This window comes from Microtus oregoni, unplaced genomic scaffold (genome assembly GCF_018167655.1).
Source record: "Microtus oregoni isolate MIOR12 unplaced genomic scaffold, Mior012 000031F_ref0000149, whole genome shotgun sequence".
Lineage (NCBI taxonomy): Eukaryota > Metazoa > Chordata > Mammalia > Rodentia > Cricetidae > Microtus > Microtus oregoni.
In genome coordinates, this window is record NW_024543090.1 from 20,369,496 (window position 1) to 20,394,470 (window position 24,975).

Genomic DNA, 24,975 nt, shown 5'->3' on the forward strand with positions numbered 1-24,975 from the left:
AGAGATGGCTCAATGGTTAAGAGCATTGCCTGCTCTTCCAAAGGTCCTGAGTTCAATTCTCAGCAACCACATGGTGGCTCACAACCATCTGTAATGAGAACTGGTGCCCTCTTCTGGTGTATAGGCACACATGCAGGCAGAACTCTGTATACATAATAAATAAATATATATTTAAAAAAAAAAAGTTCTGTGTGAAGAGTTTTATGTGTTTCCTCGAGATAGGAGAATAAGACTTAGAACTGATTTGTGTTAGCATGATTATCCTATTAGGGCATGCCCTCATTCCTAAGCTCAACATTATGAACAATTTCAGACTGTTAGATGGTCTCAGTACCTTTGTGCAAAAGAATTTGGGAGAGTGGGCCAGGAGAAGACATATTAAATCTGCCACATAACACTGAACAATATAACTTTGAGGAATTTCAGGGATTTTAGTGGAAAATTTAGCTTTCTATTCATATAACTTTGTTAGATTTTCTTGACTAATTCTAATTATTGTGTCTAGATTTTGAAACCCCCAAGGAGTCCTCTTCAGGACCTCAAATGTGGAAATGAAACAGTTCAGGTAAGTCTCTAGTGCAGACGCTTTGCAATTTTAGTGATTTTGTTTTGTTGAGGGACTTGGTTTGTTGAGATTAAGTTTTACTTACATAGCTCAGAGTGACGCTGAACTTGTGGCAATTCTTCTTGAGCTTTCCATGTGTTAGGATTATAATCTATCATCCTGTCTGGCTTCAATGATTATCATGAATTTTATTAGCTATGTGAAGAGATGATACCATAAATGATTCCCATTTAAATGTGTACAAGTATCTCATTGCTTCCGTGTTATTGTTCAAACACTTTTGTGATGTTTTTCTGTTGGTTTAGCAGCTCCACATGAATCTGCTGATATTTTAATTATTATCTACCATCCCACAGCCCCTCAGTCAGTGACCACCTGGCCACTCAGGTTGCGATATATAGGTTTTATTAAGACTTTTATCATTCTACTTATCAATTAGATTCAGAAGTCAAAGGATGAGGTGAAAGCCTGCTAGCTCAAAGAGACTGCGTAGCTACTAGCCAACTTGCTTTTTGACTAGAGACACCACAAGAGACATGCCTCTTCCCTTGTCCCAGAGCCAAGAGAGTTCAAACTCTAGTCCCCACCCCTTTCTTCCTATGTGTCTTCTCTATCAAACTGCTGACTTATCAATGGCCAATTCCAAACTGGCCCTACCCCCAATTCAAGGTATAGCTATATTGGTCAGTCTTGGGGAATGTCAGAGTGTGATCAAAATATTCCACAGCACTTTTGGGCTAGAGCCATAACTCAGTGGTGGAATGTTTACATACTGTGTATAAGACCCTGTGACACCGTGTTTAAAAAAAAAATCAAATTCTGGGGTTTTTTTTTGTTTGTTTGTTTGTTTTTGTTTTTTCAAGACAGGGTTTCTCTTGGTGCCTGTCCTGGAACTAGCTCTTGTAGACCATACTGGCCTCGAACTCACAGAGATCCGCCTGCCTCTGCCTCCTGGAATTAAAGGTGTGCACCATCGCCCGGCCAAAATCCAAATTCTTGAATAATCTGGTATTCATATTTTTAAAACTCTATTTGTTGCTAATAATTTAACCTCTGCTGGGATTAAAGTAGGGAATGGTATTTTGATTCCTTACCCTGACACAAACTAGTATATGCCTTTGCATGTTGAGACATCTCTCTAGCCTATCTGTCTAGCTTTTTACATGGAGTTAGGGATTGGAAATCCAGTCTTCTCACTTATCTGGCATATCAAGGTTTATTGGGGAACAGCCTTCTAAACCTCTCAGGATCCAGAAGGAATGCTGCAGCAAGCACTGGAACTGGGTAAAGGAAATAAGTCAGCTCACTCAAGTCTTCTCATCATGTCCCATTTATTCTTCTGCCCTGCTGCAAAAGTTTCTAGCTTATATAGACACTACTAGCAATTCTCTGACAATACATGGTACAGGGCTGGAAATCCTTCAGGGTCATAAAAGGCAGATAAGGATTTTCACAAAACCTGTAACTGTTAGCTTTCTTCATGACTCAAAGTGGGGGCGGTTTGTGAACTAATAGGAGGGAAGGAGGTTAATTAAGAGAGAGAGATTAAGCCATTTAGGGGGGTTTAAAGGAGAATTCGTGCACTTGGTATATTCTTAAATGGCTAAGTGGAGAGCAAAAAGTTTATAATCAGTAGAAACTATGAGAAGGCAAGAATTGTTTTGTACTTAGTACATCACTTTTTTCCAGTGGGCAGAGGCCATGTCAAGTAGCTAGACAACTTAAGTAAACAAGCAGGGGAATCCTGTGGCATTTGGTCTGAGTTAGCATACTCACCACATGTTAGCTGATTCAAGGACATCTCTCAGCTCTAAAGATTACATCTACAGTGACTAAATCAAAGGGGGAAAACTATGGCTCTGTAGTGACACTCTCAGCCTCCCACTGACAGCCAAGTGTGAAGGAATTTCTTTCTCCAGGGCTGCTTAAGTGATCCATAGCTTTTTCTTGTATCTCCAGAGGTCAATAGTAGAACAGGGGTAAACTGAGGTTGCCCTCTTTCAAGTCTGCTGTGGAAGAATTCAAGACACCCAGTATATATTCTATATGTCAAAATTATATGGCAAAATGAAAATCCTCTTCCAGACTACCCACAGATATGTGTGTCCAGTAGATGACATAAACACACAAGCAGTGGGAAACACCTAAAGCTATTCTTAGGGAAGAGATGAAGTGACTTTATTAGACATCCCAGAGGGGAGCAACTGATTTCTACTGCCAGTAACTCCATGGCCTTGGGCTCCCTATCACTCATCTGGTAGGTGGGCCTGTTGAATACTAGTAATCCTGCTGTACCTCTCATGGCCCTTGACAATTGGCAACACTTTGTCTTCTGTCTGTCATGTGTGCTATGTCTGGTCTGACCTTTAACCATATAGACTGCTTAGTATAGGTGGCATACTATTTTTGGTTGTTTTTTAAGATTTGTTCTTAATTTATGTTTATATGTGTAGGTAGAGACTGCTTGTTTGTTCCTGGCCGCTCAGACCCAAATAATCACATAGAAACCATATTAATTACAACACTGCTTGGCCAATATCTTAAGCATATTTCTGGCTAACTCTTACATCTTAAATTAACCTATTTCTATTAATCACCACAAGGCTGTGGCCTACTGGTAAGGTTCTGGCTAGTGGCTGGCCTCGTTCTTCTCTGGCAACTACATGGCATCTCCTTGACTCTTCCTACTTCCTATATCTCTGTTCGAATTTCCCACCTGGTTTTACTCTACTAAGCCATTGGCCAAAACAACTTCTTTAATAACCAGTGGTAATAAAACATATTCATAGCATATAGAGGGGAATCCCACATCATATATGTGAATGCCTGTAGATCAGTATGTATTCCTTGTGAGTGTCTGGAGCCCACAGACGCCTGAAGAGACAGTTAGATCTCCTAGAGCCAAATTTCAGGTAGTTGTAAACTGCCCAGTTTGGGTGCTGGGAACAAACTTGAATTCTGTGCAAGAGCTGTACATATTCTTAACTACTGAGCCATCTCTCCAGCTCCCTTAAAGAAATAGGTAGTCAGCTGGGTGGCACAAGCCTTTAATTCCAGCACTCCAGAAGCAGAGGCAGGTGGATATCTGACTTTGAGACCAACCTGATCTACAGAGCAAGTTCCATTCAGGACATCCAGGACTACACAAAGAAACATAAAGAAAAAGAAAAAAGGAAAGAGAGATAATACATAGTCATGGCAACATTATTCACAGTAGTCAAGAAGTAAGGATAGGCTCCAAAGCTACAGAGAAACCCTGTCTTAATAAACCAAAAAAAAAAAAAAAGACAAATTCTACTTGTTACCACTTATATGAAGTATAGTCAAATTGATATAGAAATAGAATGCTGGGGGCTGGAGAGATGGCTCAGAGGTTAAGAGCACTGACTGTTCTTCCAAAGGTCCTGAGTTCAATTCCTAGCAACCATATGGTGGCTCACAACCATCTGTAATGGGGTCTGGTGCCCTCTTCTGGCCTGCAGACATACATGGAAGGAATGCTGTATACATAATAAATAAATAAATAAATAAATAAATAAATAAATAAATAAATAGAAATAGAATGCTGGTTGCCAAGGATTTGGAGGGAGGATCTAAATGTGTATTTTTGTTTGTTTGTTTGTTTGTTTTGATTTTGTGTGTGTACCTGTATGTCTTAAGTTCCCATGAATGTGTCTGTTTCCCTGTGTGTGTGTGTGTCTTAGTCTTATGCACCCATGAATGTAAGTGACCATATGTTGTAAGAGCCTGATTGTTTATTCCCGACTGCTCAGCCCCGAAATAATCACACAGAGATCATATTATTTGCAATACTGTTTGGCCAATAGCTTAAGTGTATTTCTGGCTAACTCATATCTTAAATTAACCCATCTCCATTAATCTATGTATCGTTTCATGGCTGTGGCTAACCTGGTAAAAAGTTCCAGCGTCTGTCTCTAGCAGGGCTACATGTCTTCTCACTGACTCTGCCTTCTTTCTCCCAGCATTCAGTTTAGTTTTCCCTGCCTAGCTCTATTCTGCTAAGTCACTGGCCAAAACAGCTTCTTTATTAACCAGTGGTATTCACAGCATACAGAGGGAAATCCCACATTATCTATGGAGGTCACAGAGGCATCAGATCCCCCCCAAACCTCAGCTAGAGTTGCTAACCTCCTAAAATAGAAAATGAACTTCAGTTCTCTGCAAGAGCTATATGTTCTCTTTAACCACTAAGCCATCTCTCCAGTCCCAATAAGTACAGCTTTAATTTTGTAAGATGAAGACGTAGAGAGTGGTTACACAGCAAGATGTTTTTAACACTATTGAACTGTAAACTTAAAAAGTATTAAGATGAGAGTGGTGAGATGACTCAGTGGTTAAGAGCACTTTCTGCTCTTGCAGAGGACCCAAATTCAGTTCCTGTTGGGTGACTGATACTACCTATAACTTTAGTTCCAGAGGATCTGACACCTTCTGTCTTCCATGGCACCTGTATGTATATGGCACATGGGCATAAATATACTCATCAATTTTTTGAAAAATGGTAAAGGGCCAGGTGATGATACATGCCTTTATCCTAGCACTCAAGAAGCAGAGACAGGTGAATCTCTGAGTTCAAGGTCAGCCTGGTCTACAGAACGAGTTCCAGGACACCCAAGACTACTCTGTCTCGATAAAACAAAACAAAAATTTAATTTGGTTTTTATCACTAGCAAAAACAATGTAAGTACTTGTCAAGGCAGAATGTTTAAGATGATACATTATGTTGTAGCTTGGAATGATGACACAGGTCTGTAATTTTAGCACTGGGAAAATAAAATTTTGGTTTCATTCTTGGATGGGCTACATAGCAAATTTGAATGTAATCTGCTCTTCGGGAGACCTTGTCTAAAATACTATAACAATCACAAAAGATAGTAACTTATGTGTATTTTTACTACAATGAAAATGGATTTTTAGATGGGCATGGTTCTTCATGCCTTTAATCCCAGAACTCTGGCAGCAGAGGCAGACTGATTTCTGAGTTCTAGGGCAACCTGGTCTATATATAGAGTTCCAGACTGGTCATAGCTACATAATAAAACCTTGTGTGAAAAACAAAGAAAAAGCTGGTTGTTTGTTTTCAGTTTTTGTTTTTTTTTTTTTTAAGATTTATTTATTTATTATGTATACAACATTCTGCCCGCACGCCAGAGGAGGGTGCCAGATCTCAGTACAGATGGTTGTGAGCCACCATGTGGTTGCTGGGAAGAGCAGCCAGTGCTCTTATCCTCTGAGCCATCTCTCCAGCCCCCTGTTTTAAAGAACATTGTAATAAGGGTTGGCCCCATAGCTTCTGTTTTGTGCCTAGTCTTTCTTGTTATATGTTGTTTGTGTCAGTATGCTAATTTTTACTTGATTTAAGCCAAAAGGCCAAAAAGCAATAATAATATGCTCATTTTTACTCTTACTGAAAATCATACTCAAGCTAGGAGTAGTGGTAAACACCTATAATCCTAGCAGTTAGAACGTTGAAGCTCAAGGGTCATAAATTTGAGATCAACATGGATTTTATATATTGAGACCTTGTCTCAAAGCAAGCAAAGCAACAACAAAAGAAGATATTTAGCTAGGCGGTGGTGGCAGATGCCTTTAGTTCCAGCACTCGGAAGCAAAGATAGACAAATCTCAGTGAGTTCAAGACTAGCCTGGTCTACAGAGTGAGTTCCAGGACAGGCTCCAAAGCTACAGAGAAACCTTGTCTTAAAAACTAAAACAAACAAAAATTTACATGAGTCCACAGGTTTAATCCTTAGAACTGCCCTCCCTCAAAAAAGTATATGGAAAATTTATGTTCGTTTAGTGCTTCTATGTTGGGCTGTTTGGAGGAATTTTATATCATTAATTCAAAATAAGACTTGAGTCCAGCTTCTAATAGCATGGAGACTTAATTCACAGTGATTTTTTATTAAGAATTATATCCTATATTCTTTTCTCCTAGGAATTTAATGCTCCAAGAACTAGGAAAAGCTCTCGTCGAGTCAGCTTTGCAGATACCATAAAGTAAGTTGAAAGGAAAATTAAGTAAAATGTTATAGGTAATACTTTTTTTGTGTCCGATCAAATATGTTGGTGATAATTTATTTGGGTAATCTTTTGCTTAAATAAACTTTAAAGAATCGTTATTTTGTGTGCATACATGCATGTGTGTGTGTGCGCGTGCGTGCAAGCACTTTGGGGAGCCAGAAGTGAAGGTATCTTCCTCTTCACCTTGCCTTTTGAGACAGTTTCTCTCTCTAAACATAAAACTCTTTAATAGACTGAATAGTGAGTCCCAGAGGTCCTTATCTCTCTAGCTCAAGAGCAATAGGAAATTTATCATGTGTATGCTGGGAATCCAAATGTAGGTCCTTATGTTTGCACAGCAAACACTTTACTGACTGAGTTATCTTCTCAACACAAGAGAATTATTTTATTTTGAAAAATACCTTTTACTTAAAAACTTTTATTAGTGTGTACATATATCATATGTATGTGTGAGTGCAAATGAGTGTGCATGCCTTGGCTTGTGTACAGATGTCAGGATAACTTTTGGCAGTCAGTTCTCTCCTTCTGCTATGGGTTCTAGGGGTTGAACTCAGGTTGTTAGCTTGCATCTCAAGTACTTTTATCTACTGAGACATCTTGCTGCCACATTTTTTTTTATTCTTTAAAAAAATGGGAATGGAAGGATGGCCCAGTGGTTAAGAGCACAATGAGTACTTTTCTAGAGAACCAGGGTTCAATTCCCAGTATCCACATGGCAGCTAACAGCTGTCTGTAACTCCAAGATCTGACACCCTCATACAAACATACATGCAGGCAAAACATCAATGCAAATAAAAAATGTATTTATGTGACTGGAGAAGTGGTTCAACAGTTAAGAGCACTGACTGCTCTTCCAGAGGACCTATGTTTGATTCCTAGTACCCACGTGGCCGGTCACAACTTTCTGTATCTCCAGTTCCAGGGGACTGAGCTCTCTTTCCTTGTCTTTGTGTCATGGCATTTATATGTTGCACAAATACCCAAACATAAAATAAAAATTTTAAAATGTATTTCTTGTTATTAGTGGGGGTATTGTGTACATATGATGAGAGTGAATGTGTGGATACAATTTTTTTTTCTCTGTGTAGCCCTGGCTGTCTTGGAAGTCACTCTGTAGAACAGGCTCACTCTGTACACCGCCCAGCCAAAATTGCTATATTAAGGGTTTTATTCAGCATTATTTTTATAAGAGAAGCAGAATAATTCCTTAAAATCAAGAACAAAACAATGATAACTACGACTGTTGCTATTTAACATTGTGTAAGAGGTTCCAGCCAACGAAAGTAGAGGAAGAAATTTGGCTTTTAAAAATTAGGGATATTGGGACTGGAGAGATGGCTCAGTGGTTAACAACACTCATTGCTTTTATAGAGGACCTGGGTTTAATTCCCAGCACCCACGTGGCAGCTCACAACTGTCTGCAACTTCAGTTCCAGAGGATCTATACCCTCACACAGACATACGTGCAGGCAAAACACCAATGCACACACACACGCACACACAAAGGCTGTGGTAGCACATGCCTTTAATCCCAGTACTCGGGAGGCAGAGGCAGCTAGATCTCTGTGAGTTTAAAGCCAGCCTGGTCTACAGATTTCTAGGACAGCTAGGACCGTTACACAGAGAAACCTTGTCTCTAAAAACAGAAAACAAACAACAAAAAAATTAGAAATAGCAAAGTTGGAGTGATAGCTTTAGATTTAAGAGCAATAGCTAGCTGATTGTCTTTCCAGAGGATTCAGATCCCATGTCTGGCACTCATATGGCTGCTCCCAATTGTCCAGTTCCCACAACTGCTCTAGGTGCTCTGATTTTCTTTTTGCCTCCATGGGTATCAGGCACACATGTGGTAGATGAACATACCTGCAGGAACAACATTCATATAACATAAAAAAAAGTAAGTTTAAAAATTAGAAATATAGGATAAACTTATTATTACCTTTGAAGATTAATTACACTATTTCCCAGTTGTGTCTTAATTGTGTGATTTTATTTTTTCTTTTGTTTCATGAGTTTTATTTTTGCTATCTTAACTCTTTGTTTCTAGTATATTTCTCCTTTGTATTCTTTCATAGAAGTAATTGCTTTATGTTTTGAAATCTATAAATAATACAATTTTCAACACCTTTGGTACATAGTTTTGGGTAATATATTCCTTTTTAAATAATTTATTTATTTATTATGTATACAACATTCTGCTTCCATGTATGCCCACATGCCAGAGGAGGGCGCCAGATCTCATTACAGATGGTTGTGAGCCCACCATGTGGTTGTTGGGAATTAAACTCAAGACCTCTGGAAGAGCAGCCAGTGCTCTTAACCACTGAGCCATCTCTCCAGCCCCTATTCTTTTTTTTTTTTTTCCTGTTTGTTTTTTCAGGGCATGGTTTCTCTGTGTAGCTTTGGATCCTGTCTCTGGAACTCTTTCTCTAGACCAGGCTGACCTCAACTCACAAACATCCCCCTACCGCTGCCACCAGAGTGCTGGGATTAAAGGCTGCCCATTGGGAATATTTATCTTTTTGTTAATGAATTATGCTTCTTTCAATCTTAAGGTTCCTTTTGTAGACTGTGGTTCTGCTTTGTTGATGTTGTTTTTTGAGGTAGGTAGACTAAACTGACCTTGAACTCCTATACTCCATCTTTGTGTAGCCCTGTCTGTCCTGGAACTCACTCTTTAGACCAGACCATGCTAACCTTGAACTCAAAGAGATCTGCCTGCCTCTGACTCCGAGTACTGGGATCAAAGGCATGCTCCACCACTACCTTGTAACGAGAATCCACAGTAGTCTGGGGGAGGTTCAGAAGAATTGATTTAGATGTATATAATAGGGGTGAATACTCACTGATACAGGACAGGTTGGACACCACAGCAGTTGTTCTGCCCAAGGGGAAAGAGCACAAACAGCAAGGCACCCGCTTCACTCCTACCAAATACAAACCAGCACAAGATGAGAGAGAGTGACTGCCTGCCTCTTTCCTTTAAAGGAGTCTGTTGGCAGAGCAGAAGCACTACTCAAGATCCTGGGCAGTGCGAATACCCACTACACTACCTGGCCCTAAGTCCACCTTTCTAGTGTGAGATATGATACATAACTAGATTCTGTTTGTTTTTTTTCTTCAACATTGAATGGATTGAAATGTTATGAATCTAGTTATTTCTGAGATATTCCTGTGGAGTAGAGGTCATTTAATGATAGCTCTTTTCTGTAAATGCTGAATTGTCAAAATTTTATTTTCTGTTTACTTTAGACTACCTCACTTACCTTTTGTGTGAGGTAACCAGATTACACATTTTAGGAAGAGGCCGTATTGTTTTATGTTTAGAACTCTTAGCAAAGCTCTGGAGTTTGATATGCTTTCTTTTCTCATTCCTCATTTATATTTCTCCAAACTTTTTAATGTCCATATTTTTTGTTATTATTCATGGGTTTTTTATTGGTTTTTGTTGTTGTTGTTGTTGTTTTTGTTTTGTGTTTCAAGATGGAGTCTTACTAAGTTGCCCTGGCTTATTTTGAACTTACTTTATATCCTTAGCAGACCTTGAATACCTGCTATCTATATGACTTTCCCATGGACGCTATGGCATATGCTTACTAACATTTGTGCATGTACACATGTTACATACACATAAAATAAGTAAATGTGAAAAACATAATTAAAAGAAGTGAGTTTAGATATATCATTTGATTTATTATCAATTGTCACTACTAAGTCAGGTATGGTGGCATATATCTGTTATTCCAGCCCTTAGGAGACTGAAACCAGGGTCACTCCAACTTTAGGGCCAGTCTTGGCTGCATAGTGAGTTCAAGGACTACATAGTGAGGCCCTGCCTCAGATAAATAAATAAATAAATAAATAAATAAATAAGGCACCACTAAATATTTATAGTGTGACAGATATTATGTAAATTATATGCATCATTTTATTGGATATGTAACAGATATAAATAACCTAGTTATCAAATGGAGATTTTCAAATGATTAAGATTGTTAATATTTTTTAAAAAGATTATTTATATTGCCTTTAATCCCAGCACCCAGGAAGAAGAGACAGGCAGATCTCTGTGACTTCAAGGCCAGCATGGTCTACAAAGTGAGTTCTAAGACAGCCAGAGCTATTACACAGAGAAACCCTGTCTTGAAAAAACCTCTTTTCCATCACTCCCGAAGAGGTCTCTTCTCCTCTCCTCTCCCCCCTCTTCTCTCTCTTTTTTTTCTCTCTCTCTCTCTCTGCTCTTCCCCCTTTTTTCCTTCCCCCCTTTGCCTTTCCCCTCCATAACCCACTAAATAAATATTCACTTTCTCAGGAACCCACTAGATAAATACCTACTTTCTCAGGAGGTGGAGACAGTAGGATCAGGAGTTCAAAGCTAGCTAAGATTCTGTCTTTAAGAAAAAAAATGAAGTGAAACAAACATTTATTGGGGAATAGCAGCAGCCATAAAAGACTGTATTCCCTCAAACCATAGCCAAAACAAACTCTAGAATGCAGCTGTTCAAACTCTTTATTTAAATGATACTCCATCATTATAGTACCTTCACCAATGAGCTGACACCAACTCTTTGGTCTCTACTAACAATGAAAGTTTGTATCTAAGTAGACTTTTGTGAATTTCCCACAGCCACCCCGACCGACTCTATCCCCATTTTCAAAACTTCTAACTAACATTTCAAAACTTCTGGGGGTTTAGTTTTTGCTTTTTTGGAATGGGATCTTGTTGTGTTGTCTATATTAATCTTAAACGCCTAGTCACAAGTAAGTCTTTTTATCTCTGTGTGCCAAATAGCTGGAATTGTTCCGTTTTTACTAATTAAAAAACATTCTCAATGCCTCAACTTCCTTTAAACACATTTGCTTCACTTTGGCTTGCATGTTCCCATTATAAAACTCTGCTATTCCCCAATAAATGTTTGTTTCACTTCCAGAGGCCAGAAGAGGGTGCTGGATCCCCTGAATCTGGAGTACATTATTTATTGTTTGTAGAATTACAGATTACTTTTAGATCTATCCAGTTGGTATTATAATGTTTTTATTCTTTGATTTTCAGATTTGGTAGACATATGCCTTTTTTAAATTTTGGGATTTTTTGGGACAGGGTCTCACCATGTAATTTCTCATCCTGGAACTCATTATGTAGATCAGGCTGGCCTTAAACTAATAGAGAGCCACCTGCTTGAGAACCACTCCACCAAGTCTGGAATGAAAGGTGTGCTTTACTACATCTGGTCAGTAGTTTGGAGGCAGAGGGAGGTAAATCTCCTTATGTTCAAAGCTAGCCTGTTTTTATTTGTGTTTGTTTGTTTTTTGTTTTGCATTTTTCAAGACAAGGTTTCTCTGTGTAGTTCTGGCTATTTTAGAACTCTGTAGATCAGCCTGCCTTGAACTCAGAGATCCCCTGCCTCAGTCTCCTTAGGCCTGAAATTAAAGGTATGCGCCTCCACACCTCAACTTGGCCTGTTCTATATAGGGAGTTATAAGTTAGGCTAGTTAGAGTGTAAGCCTATCTCCAAAAACAAACAAACAATAAAAAAACCCCATAAAAATAATGAATAAGGGCCCGACGGTGGTGGCACACGCCTTTGATCCCAGCACTCGGAGGTAGTGGCAGGCAGATCTCTGTGAGTTTGAGGTTAGCATGGTCTACAAGAGCTAGTTCCAGGACAGGCTCCAAAGCTATAGGGAAACCATGTCTCGAAGAAACAAACAAACAAAAATAATGAATAAATAAACGAAGCAATTCTTTGGCACATGTGTGTGTGTGTATAGAATTTTACCATTTCTTAAAGTGAAAAGCAAATTTGCACACTATCAAAAAAGTACTTCATAGCCGGGCGGTGGTTGCGCACGCCTTTAATCCCAGCACTCGGGAGGCAGAGGCAGGTGGATCTCTGTGAGTTCGAGACCAGCCTGGTCTACAGAGCTAGTTCCAGGACAGGCTCCAAAGCCACAGAGAAACCCTGTCTCAAAAAAACCAAAAAAAAAAAAAAAAAAAAAAAAAAAGTACTTCACAGGTCAATAATAAATCTATAGTAAAATTTAAAAAAGAAGTTTTTCAGTATTCTTTATTTTTTTTTCTCTTCTAGAGTATTCCAGACAGAGTCTCAAATGAAAACAGAGAGAAATTCAGAAATTACAGGTAAATATGTAATTGCAGTCTTTGGTAATCTGTTTTCTTTACAATTTTTCTGTGGTTATGTACTCATAGTTTCTCTTCTATCTGTGCGCACACACTCGTGTGTGTGTGTGTGTGTGACATGCATGCATCATAAGATGGGTGGAGGTCAAAAACAAGTCAAGAGTCTGTTCTTTTTCTACCACGTGGTCTCCTGGGGTTGAATTTGGGTCTTACTTGGCAGCAAATGACTTCACCTACTGAGTCATTTTGCTAGCCTTATGTTACTATTTAAATAATGTATCCCTAGGTATAGGGGAATAGCTTTGTTGGTAAAGATGATTGCCATACCTGCATAAGGACTTCTGGCTTAGACTTAGATGCTCACACATGTGCATGTATATTTGTACACACCCAAATGAACATATATATAAACACGTAGACAAAGTATATTCTCAACCAAATGTGGGGACTCATATCTGTAATCCCAGCATTCTTAAGCTGAGGCAGGATAACAAGTTCAATACCATCCTGAGCTATGTAGCAAGTTGACCCCTCATTGAATGACCCCTCACTAAAACAAAAAAAGAGGAAAAAAAAAAAAAGAAATGAAGTATACCTTTATTCAGGGAGACAGAAAGGTTAAATAGTACTTTCTTTCTTTTTTTCGTCCCTTTTTTTTTTTCCCTTGAGACATGATTTCTCTGTGTTTCCCTGGATGTTCTGAAACTCATTCTGTAGACTAGGCTGGCCTCAAACTCACAAGAGATCCACCTTCCTCTGCCTTCCAAATGCTGGGATTAAAGACATGTGCCACCACCGCCTGGCTAGTAAGTCCTTTTTAAAATTTTGCTGTTAACATCTCTATATAACTTTTCTAATACTTAATCAAGCATTTCTGAACAACTTTACATTTTTTATTTATTTTTAGAGACAGAAACCAAAAAAATTGTCCTGAATCTACAGTAAGTAAAGGGGCATACACTAATTATGTTTAAGTGGTTGTTTATTTCTATTAAATGAAAAACATTAAATACTTTTATTTTAGCATCCTGCCACTTAGCTTTAATTCAAAATACAAACTAGAATTTAGTATATGTACTGCTATATGTGAAAAATAAGTGTACAGTATAGTTTTAGTGATGACAAATTCCATTTTTATATATAAATTCTTGAATTCATCACTTAGTATAACTTTCATGTGTGGGAGCTTATTTCATCAATCTACTTGTAAATGTTTTAAATTATGACTATGTAAAATTATTCACCAAAACTTTTATTATAATAGCAAAAGATGTGAAAGACCATGAAGATGGCATAAAGATCCTTTATGATGGCAAAAAGGATATGATTAAATAAATTACACATTTTACATGTAATTGCTCAGCTAGAACAGGTACATATGTGTTTGTATTTACTTGTGTGTGTATACATTCAATGCACATGTTTATACATACATCATGAAGTACCTCTGAAAATAACTTTCTGAACAAAGATGAGATCCTTCACAGAAGATGCATATTTGTATTTATTTTATTATCTTTGATTTTTCTTGTTTGTTTCTTTGTTTTTATTTTATGTATATGAGAGTTTTGCCTGCATGTCTGTGTACCATGTGGATGCAGTGCTCACAGAGGCCAGAAGAGGACATCAGATTCCCTGGAACTGGAGTTGTAGACAATTGTAATCTGCCATGTGGGTGCTGGGAATCACACTCAGGTCCTCTGGAAGGTCCTCTTACTACTAAGCTGTCTCTCTACCCCACCTATTAAGATTCTAAAATTAAAATTGTTTGAAGTAAATTGAATTAGTAATAGCTATGGTTTTGAAATAGTGAAGAAGAAAAAAGTGAAAAGCAATTTTTTTCCCCCTTTGGATAATTTTTTTTCTCCTTTGGATGATTCCACAGTGAGTTATTTTGAGTGTTCTTGCAGAAGTGAATTTTACCTGCTGATTTTTAGCTTTTATGAAAAGCAACATAAATTAGATTATTTAATAGTATATAGTCAGCTTTTTATTGTAGATACTTGTGTTCTTTTTTCTTTAATTTTTTTTAAGTGTAAAGGTTTTAGAAAATGAATTGATTTATGGGTCTTTCAAATAAAGAAAAGAAAACATGCTTTTGGGGGCTGGAGAGATGGCTTAGCTATTAAGAGCACTGGCTGCTCTTCCAGAGGACCTGAGTTCAATTCCCAGCAACAACATGGGGCTGACAACCACCTATAATAGGATCTGATGCCCTCTTCTGGTATGCAGGTGTACATGCATGCAGAGCATTCATACCTAAAATATAAATAAACAAAATTAAAAATGTATAAAGAAAAGAAAGCATGCCTTTACTCTTAGCACCCAAGAGGCAGAGCAGGTGGATGTCTGAGTTTAAGGCCAACATGGTCTACATTGTAAGTTCCAGGACAACCACGACTATATAGACCCTGTCTTAAAAGACAGAGAGAGAGAGAGAGAGAGAGAGAGAGAGAGAGAGAGAGAGAGAGCGCAGCATGGATCAAAGCATGTTTTTACGGTGTTCTCTTAGTTTAACACATTATTAAGACCATTCAAGTAAGGGTGTGTAATTTTCTGCTAGTTAGCTGATGAAAACCTTTTTATCTTCCTTAATCTTTTTGTTTTGTTTTGTTTGGTTTTTGTTTTTGTTTTAAGAGAGGATCTCGGGCTGGAGAGATGGCTCAGTGGTTAAGAGCACTGCCTGCTCTTCCAAAGGTCCTGAGTTCAATTCCCAGCAACCACATGGTGGCTCACAACCATCTGTAATGAGGTCTGGTGTCTTCTTCTGGCCTGCAGACATACACACAGACAGAATATTGTATACATAATAAATAAATAAATATTAAAAAAAAAAGAGAGAGGATCTCACTGTGTATAGCTCTGTCCTTGAACTCACTACATAGACTAGTCTGGGCCTTGAACCTGCTTGCGTCTTACTCCCACATGCTGTGATTAAACGCATACGCCACTATTCCTAGCTATTTTCCTTACTCCTTCAACTGTGTGATTCTTCATAATTTCTTTGGATATAATTCATAATTTTTTTTTAGGAATAAGAATTCAGATGATAATTATTGTGCAATTACTGGTGAGTATAACCAAAATACTTCTCTTAATCATATACCTTTTGTTTCATTTAGATTCTTTGATGTGAGTAAAACATCCATACACATAAATTAATCTTAAAAGAATTAATAAGTAGATATGGTATACACTTGTAATCCTAGCACCCTGGAGGTGGAGGCTGGAGGGTCAGAACTTCAAGGTCATCCATGGTTACCTAGCAAATTCAAGTCCAGCTTGGGATAGATGAGCCAAAATAGAAAAAAAAAAATGCCAGGTGTGGTGGCACACACCTTTAATTCTAGAATTTGAGAGGCAGAGGTAGTTGGATCTCTATGAGTTTGAAGCCAATCTGGTCTACAGAGTGAGTTGCAGGCCAGTCAAGGGTACAAAGATGCTCTTAAAAAACCAAAATGGTATAAAAAATAAAATTATTAGCACAGGTAAAATATTTTATTTCCAAAATGAATATAATAATCACTGTTTTCTGTCATTAGAAAAAGGCCTTTTAAGACTACAGTGTAACTCAGGGATGGATTGCTTGCTTGCCGTGAGTGTGTTCCTGGGTTTGATATCCCGCATTGGAAAAGGAGGATTTGGGGAAGAAAATATGAGTTCAAAATCTTAAAGATGTTTAATTCATAGGTCCTTATGAAGAACTTAGTAACTAGTTTTCTTAGTAAGATCTCTATTGCTGTTTTAAGCACCATGACCAAAACCAATTTGGCAAGGAATGGGTTTATTTTTGTTTACAGTTGTAGTCCATTATGATAGGAAGTCAGGGCAGGAATTCAAGACAGGAAGAATAGGGACACAGGAACTGAAGCAGAGATCATGGAGGACTGTTGCTTACTTGTTTGCTCTTGGCTTGCTCAGCCTGCTTTCTTATACAAAGCAGGAGCACCTGGTCAGGAATGCTACCTCTTATAGTGAGCTGGGCCTTCCCACAGGAATTATTAGTAAGAGAATGCCTTGCATTTTCTCAAATGAGATTCCTTTTTACAGATAACTCTAACTTGTGTCAAGTTGACAACCAAGCAACCAGGCCACTAATAAATACATCTAACTGATGAAGGTCCTACAAAAGAAAACCAGACTCCTGGCATTATGTTTTTCTTGCTATAATTTTTTTCTGTTTGCTCCATAGGTATGAACACATTACTTTGTGCTCCTATTCAGACCCAGGTGCAACAAAAGGAGGTATGAGATCATGCAAATGTCTTCATAATTTAATCTCCCAAAGTTAAATAACAGAAAATTTTATGGTAATCTCTAATTTTGAGATAATTTACTAAAGTAAGTTATTGCCTATCAAAACTTTCTGTATTTTCAACTATAATACAGAAATATAATTTTGAGATAATTTACTAAAGTAAAATCATGGCCTATCAAAACTTTCTATATTTTCAACTAATTGATAAAATTAGATTCAATTTGAATAATACCAAGTCTTCTCAAACTTTAATGAGCACATAAAATATCTCAGAATTCTATTAAAATATATATTTTTTTAAATTGAAGTTGTAGCTCAGTGGTAACTTGTCTAGCATCATACACATAGAAAATGTGTGCATGGGGCTGGAGAGATGGCTCAGTGGTTAAGAGCAGTGTCTGCTCTTCCAAAAGTCCTGAGTTCGATTCCTGGCAACCACATGGTGGCTCACAGCCATCTGTAATGAGGTCTGGTGCCCTCTTCTGGCCTGCAGGCATACACGCAGACAGAATATTGTATACTTAATAAATAAATAAATATTAAAAAAAAGAGAGAAGCCGGGCGGTGGTGGCGCATGCCTTTAATCCCAGCACTCGGGAGGCAGAGGCAGGTGGATCTCTGTGAGTTCGAGGCCAGCCTGGTCTAGAAAAGCTAGTTCCAGGACAGGAACCAAAAGGTATGGAGAAACCCTGTCTCTAAAATCAAAAAAAAAAAAAAAAAAAAAAATAGAGAGAGAGAGAGAAAATGTGTGTGTGTATTGTGAGCAAGTAGACAGGCGAATTTGTTTAAGGTTGAAAAGAGTAAACTCTTCAGAGATTTTATTTCTCCTTTCTTAAATATTTATTTTGTTACAATGTCTGTGAATGTTTTGTTCCACGTATGTTTGTGCACCATGTGCACACCTGATGCCCAGAGAAGCCAGAAGAGGGCACCAGGTCCTCTGGAACTGGAATTAGAGACAGTTGCTAGCTACTGTTGCAGGTGCTGGTGTTATGCCCAAATCTGTGGTGCTGGCCATATCCTGGCATAGCTGGTCTCTTTGCTCCTGTTCGGTGTTTGTGGCATGGAAATGTCTGGTATCTCTTACACCTGGTTAAGGTATTTGCAGAACAGAGGACAAAGTTAAATTAAGGGAAAAAAAAAATTTAGGACCAGGGAATTGAGGCGGATGTATCTGACCTGTTTAAGGTGGATCCTTCAATTCGGCTCCTTGGAACTCACAAAAATTCTTTGGGTTTGTGAAAACAGAAGTTTTAGACATATGTCAGAATGACTGTGACAGCTGTTTTTGCATAATGAAAAAGTATTTTTTTTATTTATTTATTATGCATACAATATTCTGTCTGTGTATATGTCTGCAGGCCAGAAGAGGGCGCCAGACCTCATTACAGATGGTTGTGAGCCACCATGTGGTTGCCTGGAATTGAACTCAGGACCTCTGGAAGAGCAGGCAATGCTCTTAACTACTGAGCCATCTCTCCAGCCCCTGAAAAAGTATTTTTTTTTTTTTTTTTTTTTTTTTGGTTTTTCGAGACAGGGTTTCTCTGTGGTTTTGGAGCCTGTCCTGGAACTAGCTCTTGTAGACCAGGCTGGTCTCGAACTCACAGAGATCCGCCTGCCTTTGCCTCCCGAGTGCTGGGATTAAAGGCGTGCGCCACCATCGCCCGGCCTGAAAAAGTATTTTTAAGACTATGAAAGGCATCATGAGAGAGAAATTTGATCTGAAATTTGTTTGGTGAGGTTGTCCTTTTAAATTGACAAAACCGGGCTGGAGAGAGGGCTCAGTGGTTAAGAGCATTACCTGCTCTTCCAAGGGTCCTGAGTTCAATTCCCGGCAACCACATGGTGGCTCACAACCATCTGTAATTAGGTCTGGTGCCCTCTTCTGGCCTGCAGAGATACACGCAGACAGAATATGTATACATAATAAATAAATTTAAAAAAAAAATAAATAAATTGACAAAACCTCTCAGCTGTCAAAGTGCATCAGAGATCTTTGAGAAGGATAAATTTAATTTGTTTGGTGAGGTTGTCCCTTTAAACTGACAAAACTGAAAGTAATAATAAATTACAAAAGACCTTATATTTCATCTCATTTTTCTATTTTTCTTTTATTATAGCTTTCAGTTATAGACTACAACCATGAAAAGAAACATGCAAATGACCAGACAGTCATTTTTTCAGATGAAAACCAAATGGACCTGACAGCAAGTCACACTGTGATGATTACCAAAGGCCTTTCAAATAATACCAAAAGTGGCAACTCCACAAAGATAGATACCACATCCTTTCTGGAGAATTTAAAGAATCATGCTGAGGAATCAAGAATTAAAAAGAAATTAGAATGCCCCATAATTTCCATAAGTCAAAATACTTTCCCAGAAAAAATAAATTATGACAACTTCATAAAAAGATTAAAAACAGGAAAATATAGTACCTCTCTTGATAAGGAAAATTCTGAGATACCTATTTATTCCAAAGAATCAAACAGTGTCTCTTCTACACATCAAATGCATGTATCTCTTAATGTTGATAAAAACAGTAGTAATAGGACTAGAATCTTTAGCGAACAAGATGATGGGATGGATTTGACCCAGTGTCATACAGCCTGTATTCAGACTTCGATTCCTCCATCCGGGCAGGACAACTTAGGAGGATTTAAACATGATACTGTAATTTATGGCAATGAGTGTATGGAGTTGACAGCTAACTATACAACATGGATTTTGCCATCAGAAAATAATTTATCTGAAACAGAAATGAAAACTCAAAATGTCATGATGAATTTTACAACAGTTGATGAAACTAAAGCTTCAGAGAAGAAAACAGTTCTTAAGGATAAGCTAAATGCTGCTTTTCAAGTCTCTTTTCTAAACCCTGAAAATAAAATTCATATTACCAAAAGTCATAATATGGAGCCAGAAACTCATACAGTCTCACAGACCAATCAAGGTGCCAGCACATTCGATAAAACTTCAAAATCTATATGTTCTAGTCCAACTATTCAAGGTTATAAGACAATTTTTTATTCTAGTAGCAATGATGTAATGGAACTGACAAAGTGTCTATCAAGTACGAAGGAGGAAAATAGTTTGCTGAAGCCTGATGGTAATTATTCTAAAGTATGTGCCAGTCCAGTTGCTGGCCCACTCATAGAGAAAACTACTTATTCAGAAGAGGATAACATGGAAATTACCAAGAGTCACACAATTGTAATAGATAATGAGATGTTCACACAAGGTCAAGAAAACATTAAAAAAGAAATTACAAATATACCAGTATTTGAAAAAGAAATGATTCCCCAAAATCATATAACTACATCAGAAGATGAGAAAATGAATGTAAATTATATTACAGTTCCTCAAGTATTTAAGAAAGGATTACAAGAGAGCCTAACAAATAGACTATCTGACAGAAGGATTGAACTCTTAGCAGGTGAAGATATGGATTTGTCTGAAAGTTATACAAGTCAGTTAAGAAGTCAAGTTATTCCTACAACTTTTGACTTAGCCTCAAAGAATTTCACTGAGTCTTATTCTCAGAGCAAAAACTCTTCAGATGACAGGGGAAAAGTGACTAAAAGTCTTATCCAACCATTCCAGAAAGCAAGCATTATACTCAAAAACATCCTAACTGACTTCGAAAGCAAAGAAAAACATCCAGTTTTGAAGATTTCATCTTGTCTTGGTAAAAAGTCTCCTCTGTCAGTTGATTATAATCAGGACATAGTAAGAAGCCATAACATATCCTCTTCTGGTACAGTTTTGGATGAACAAGTAACAGTAGGACATACAATACAGGACCAGAATTCTAAACTTCTTGATCCACAGAGGAAAAACTTAGATGATCCCACACCTGACTGTTCTCATAAGATGATAATTTCTTCAGAGGAGGAACAAACTATGGAGCTAACCAAGAGCCACACTATTGTAATCGGGTTTGGGCCTTCTGAAATACAAGAACAAAGTAAGACTAACTTAGAACATAGAAACAGCCATCTTACAACAGTAAACAGACAAATAGATGTGAGCATTCCTATAGAAAAAACTGTAGTAACAACTAATGAGATGGACATGTTAAAGGACAGAAGTATACAGAAGCCTGAATTTCTGAAGGAAAAGCAAAATGTCGAAATTTGTGAAAGAAAAAGTACTCATGGACTACAAATTGATAAAACCATTTTATTTTCAGAGGGTAATGAGAATGATATGGATGTCACCAAGAGTTACACGGTGAAAATAAACCATAGATCTTTATTAGATAAACATGATTCTCCTTTACCTATGGCAGGAACTTCTAAAACCATTTTGTATGCATGTGGACAGGATGAAATGGAAATCACTAGGAGTCACACAACTGCTTTAGAATGTAAAATTATTTCACCAGATGAAATAACTCCTAGCCACCCAGATAATACTGTGATGTCTATTGAAGGTCACGAGGAACTAGAAATGACAAAGTCCCATACTGTTTTCATTGACTATCAATCAGAGGCGAACAGTGCCCTTCCAGACAGATTTGACTTTGAGTTATCCAAGAAAAAATGCCTACAGAAGCCAAAAGGGATGTATTCTACTGCTGAAGAGACTGTGTCCATTTCAAAAAATAGTGAAAGCAACCATCTAGCATCAAAAGGTAGCCAACTAATAATACTGGAGGAAGGGTCTAATAGTGGGCCTAGAAAAGATACTAATGATGATTCTGAGACATCTAAATTAGCCACTTGGAAAAATACCAAAGATATACAAAAACCTGGATTTCTGAATGAACTTCTGCCAAACAAAACTCAGAGAAGAAAAAGCCTTAGGCTCCAAAACAACAAGACGTTTCCAGAGAATGCTAAAAATAATAGAGATACCACTCAGAGTTCTGTGGTTGAAATAAGTAATAAAATTAACCTGGAAGATGGAGAGGACTTCAGTTTTGTGCCATTAACAGGAACTTTTAAACCAGTTTTGTCTGCACACATGCCAAAGGACATGGAACTCTCTAGAAGTCAAACCACTGCTTTAGAAAATAAAACTGACCCAGCAGATGAAATAACTACCTTACCTGTGGATAACACTGTAATGTTTCTAGATAATTTTGGTGATCTGGATGTCACCAAGTCCCATACTGTTTTCATCGATTGTCAAGTCAAAGAGAAAGTACTTCATGAATATACTAAGCTTGGAATGGCAAGAACAGAAAACTGTAGTGATCCTGAAAGTGATACCTGTATTCAAGAAGCATCAAACTCTATAGTTTCATCTAATGTTTCATGCTTTAGTAGTGTTAAGCCAAGTCTGAGTAATTTGAATGGAAAAACTGAGGATGTTTTAGACTTTCAGACTGTTCATATATTACCTCCTACAGAACAATCACTTGAAATAGGAAACCAGGCACATAATATGAGTATAGCACAAACTACAGAAATGTATAATCAAGGTTCCAGTGGTGGTAGAGATGAAGAAAATGAAGATCTTCATATTGGAGCTGAAACTACCTCTCTACCACTAACGGCTGTTGTCAAAGACAAAACAAGAAGATGTTCATTGGGAATCTTTTTGCCCAAATTTCCAAACAAGAAAAATTGTAGTATCACTGTTGTTGATGACCTGGAGCAGATTCCAGCAGGTGGAACTGACTTAAATCACTTAGAAACTCAGCTAGTCTCTAGTAAAGATTCAGACATTGGAGCTGATGCAGTCAAACTGAACTTGAGTCCATCTCAGTATATAAATGAGGAAAATCTCCCTATATATCCTGATGAGATTCTTTCCTCAGACTCTATCAGCACAGACACCGAAGAAAAGACTCTGATTGACACATACTATAAAGAGATTTTACCATCTGAATGCAAAATAGAAATTTGCAATGCCCCAAAAAGAACCCGGGTACAAGAAGATGATAATATTATAAATGAGAAAAAAATCAAAACACATGATAGTATACAAAATCAGGAGGTAAGTTGTCCGAAATCAAAAGTGTTTTTGAATCTTGTATTTTTGCTTTTGAGATAGATGTTCTAGAACCCTGCTGCTGTAACTTTCTAAGTGTCAGGATTACAGGTATATACTACTATACTCAGCTGTATTTGTATTTTAAAACTTTTTTTTTTTGGTTTGGTTTTTCGAGACAGGATTTCTCTGTGGTTTTGGAGCCTGTCCTGGAACTAGCTCTTGTAGACCAGGCTGGTCTCGAACTCACAGAGATCCGCCTGCCTCTGCCTCCCGAGTGCTGGGATTAAAGGCTTAAGATGCTCTTGAATTTTAAATTTCTAAGCAAGTGGAAACTATTTCTACTTACTATAGATTAGAGAAATATTTCTGTATAGAATTTTCAGGGGTCAATTGGTAAGAGGACTTCTAAGATAATGAAGTAGTAGCCTATCTCTGTAATCCCATCACTCTGAAGGCTGAGGCAGAGAATTGCTGTGGCAAATACCCACAAAAATGCAATTAAAAATTTTATAAATAAACCCAGCATGGTAGTGCATGCCTTTAATCACAGTGTTCATGGGGCAGAGGCAGGTGGATCCAGAACACAGAGAAACACTGTCTCAAAAAGAAAAAAAAAGTTGTACAAATATTATCCAGGGTTAGAACTGTGTCTTAACTTTTTGAGACATCTTACGTTCCCTAGAATAGCCTCAGAGTCCCGGTCCTCTTGCTTCTACCTCCCAAGTCCTGAAATTATAGATGTTCAAGTTTGTGCTCTATAATACTGCATCGAACTTGTACAACTCTAATTATTCAGTCACTTTTGCTGGTGATTCCTCAGTTTTGTTTTGTGTATAAGAATCTCTTCAGGGGTTATATATAATTGGAAAATTCTGTGTGTGTGTGTGTGTGTGTGTGTCTGTTTACATATGTACCCAATGCGATGGGGCACAGTTAGTTCTCTCCTACCTTGGGATCAAGTTCTAGGGATCAAGTTCAAGTCATCCGACTTGCATGGTAAGTGCTTTCATTACTTACTAAGTTATCTAACACATTTTCCCTCCCTCCCATTTTGGTTTTTCAAGACAGGGTTTCTCTGTGTTAACAGCACTGGCAGACTTGGAACTCAGTTACGCTGTAGATCAGGCTGGCCTTGAACTCACAGAGATCCACCTGCACCTCCCTCCCAAGTGCTGGAATCAAATGTGTGCATCATCACTAATCTCTCTTTCTTGATGTTTTTCTTTTAATTCTTTCTAACTCAGACTTGATATTTTCCTTCTAACTAATTTTAACTATTTTTGTTCTGTCCTTTTCAGCTTATATACCCCAGCAAAATCTTTCAGGCAGTATAAGAATTACAATGTGATTACATTCTGATTTTCAGATGGTGGCGCACACCTTTACTCCTCCAAAAGACCTGGGTTCCGTTCCAACACCCACGTGGCAGCTCACAGGTGTCTGTGACTCTTATTCCAGGGCATCTGATGCCCTCAAGACAAGTGTGTAGGCAAGATACCAATGCACATAAAAAAAAAAAAAAAAAAAAAAAAAAACCCTAGGAAAACAACAGCAAAAAAAAAAAAAAAAAAAAACCACATAAGGGGACTAGAGAATTGGCTTAGTGGTTAGGAGCCCGTACTCAGGTTCAATTTTTAGCACCCACATCCGGTGCTTTTCATAACTGCTTGTTATGCCAGAGGCTCTAACACCCTCTTCTGGACTCCCCAGGTACCTGTATTTGTAAGTGTATATGCCTACACAGACATAAACACATACATAATTAAAAATGAAAATAAATCTTTAGGAAAGGAACCATATAAGTAGCTAGGTGCGATAGTACTTACCTAATATTCCAGCACTCAGGAGACTGAAGTGGAAGGGTCATGAGTTTAAAGCCAGCCTAGGCTGAGTTCAAGTAAAACTTTTTGGGAGATACATGGTCTAAACAAAACCAGTATTAGGAGCCCGGCAGTGGTGGCACATGCCTTTAATCCCAGCACTCCCATCATACACATGATGATGATTGATGATAATTTTTAGA

General features: G+C 37.8%; 1 protein-coding gene across 1 annotated transcript in view; it reads left to right on the top strand.

The window, feature by feature from the left end:
• The window catches only part of Knl1 (kinetochore scaffold 1), a 67,863-nt gene that overhangs the window by 9,982 nt on the left and 32,906 nt on the right, over positions 1-24,975 (top strand). The window contains exons 4-10 of the mRNA XM_041678925.1: positions 506-565; positions 6,525-6,586; positions 12,700-12,752; positions 13,660-13,693; positions 15,785-15,822; positions 16,945-16,997; positions 19,131-22,955. Coding sequence (XP_041534859.1) covers positions 506-565; positions 6,525-6,586; positions 12,700-12,752; positions 13,660-13,693; positions 15,785-15,822; positions 16,945-16,997; positions 19,131-22,955 — 4,125 coding nt within the window. The remainder of the gene's footprint in view (positions 1-505; positions 566-6,524; positions 6,587-12,699; positions 12,753-13,659; positions 13,694-15,784; positions 15,823-16,944; positions 16,998-19,130; positions 22,956-24,975) is intronic.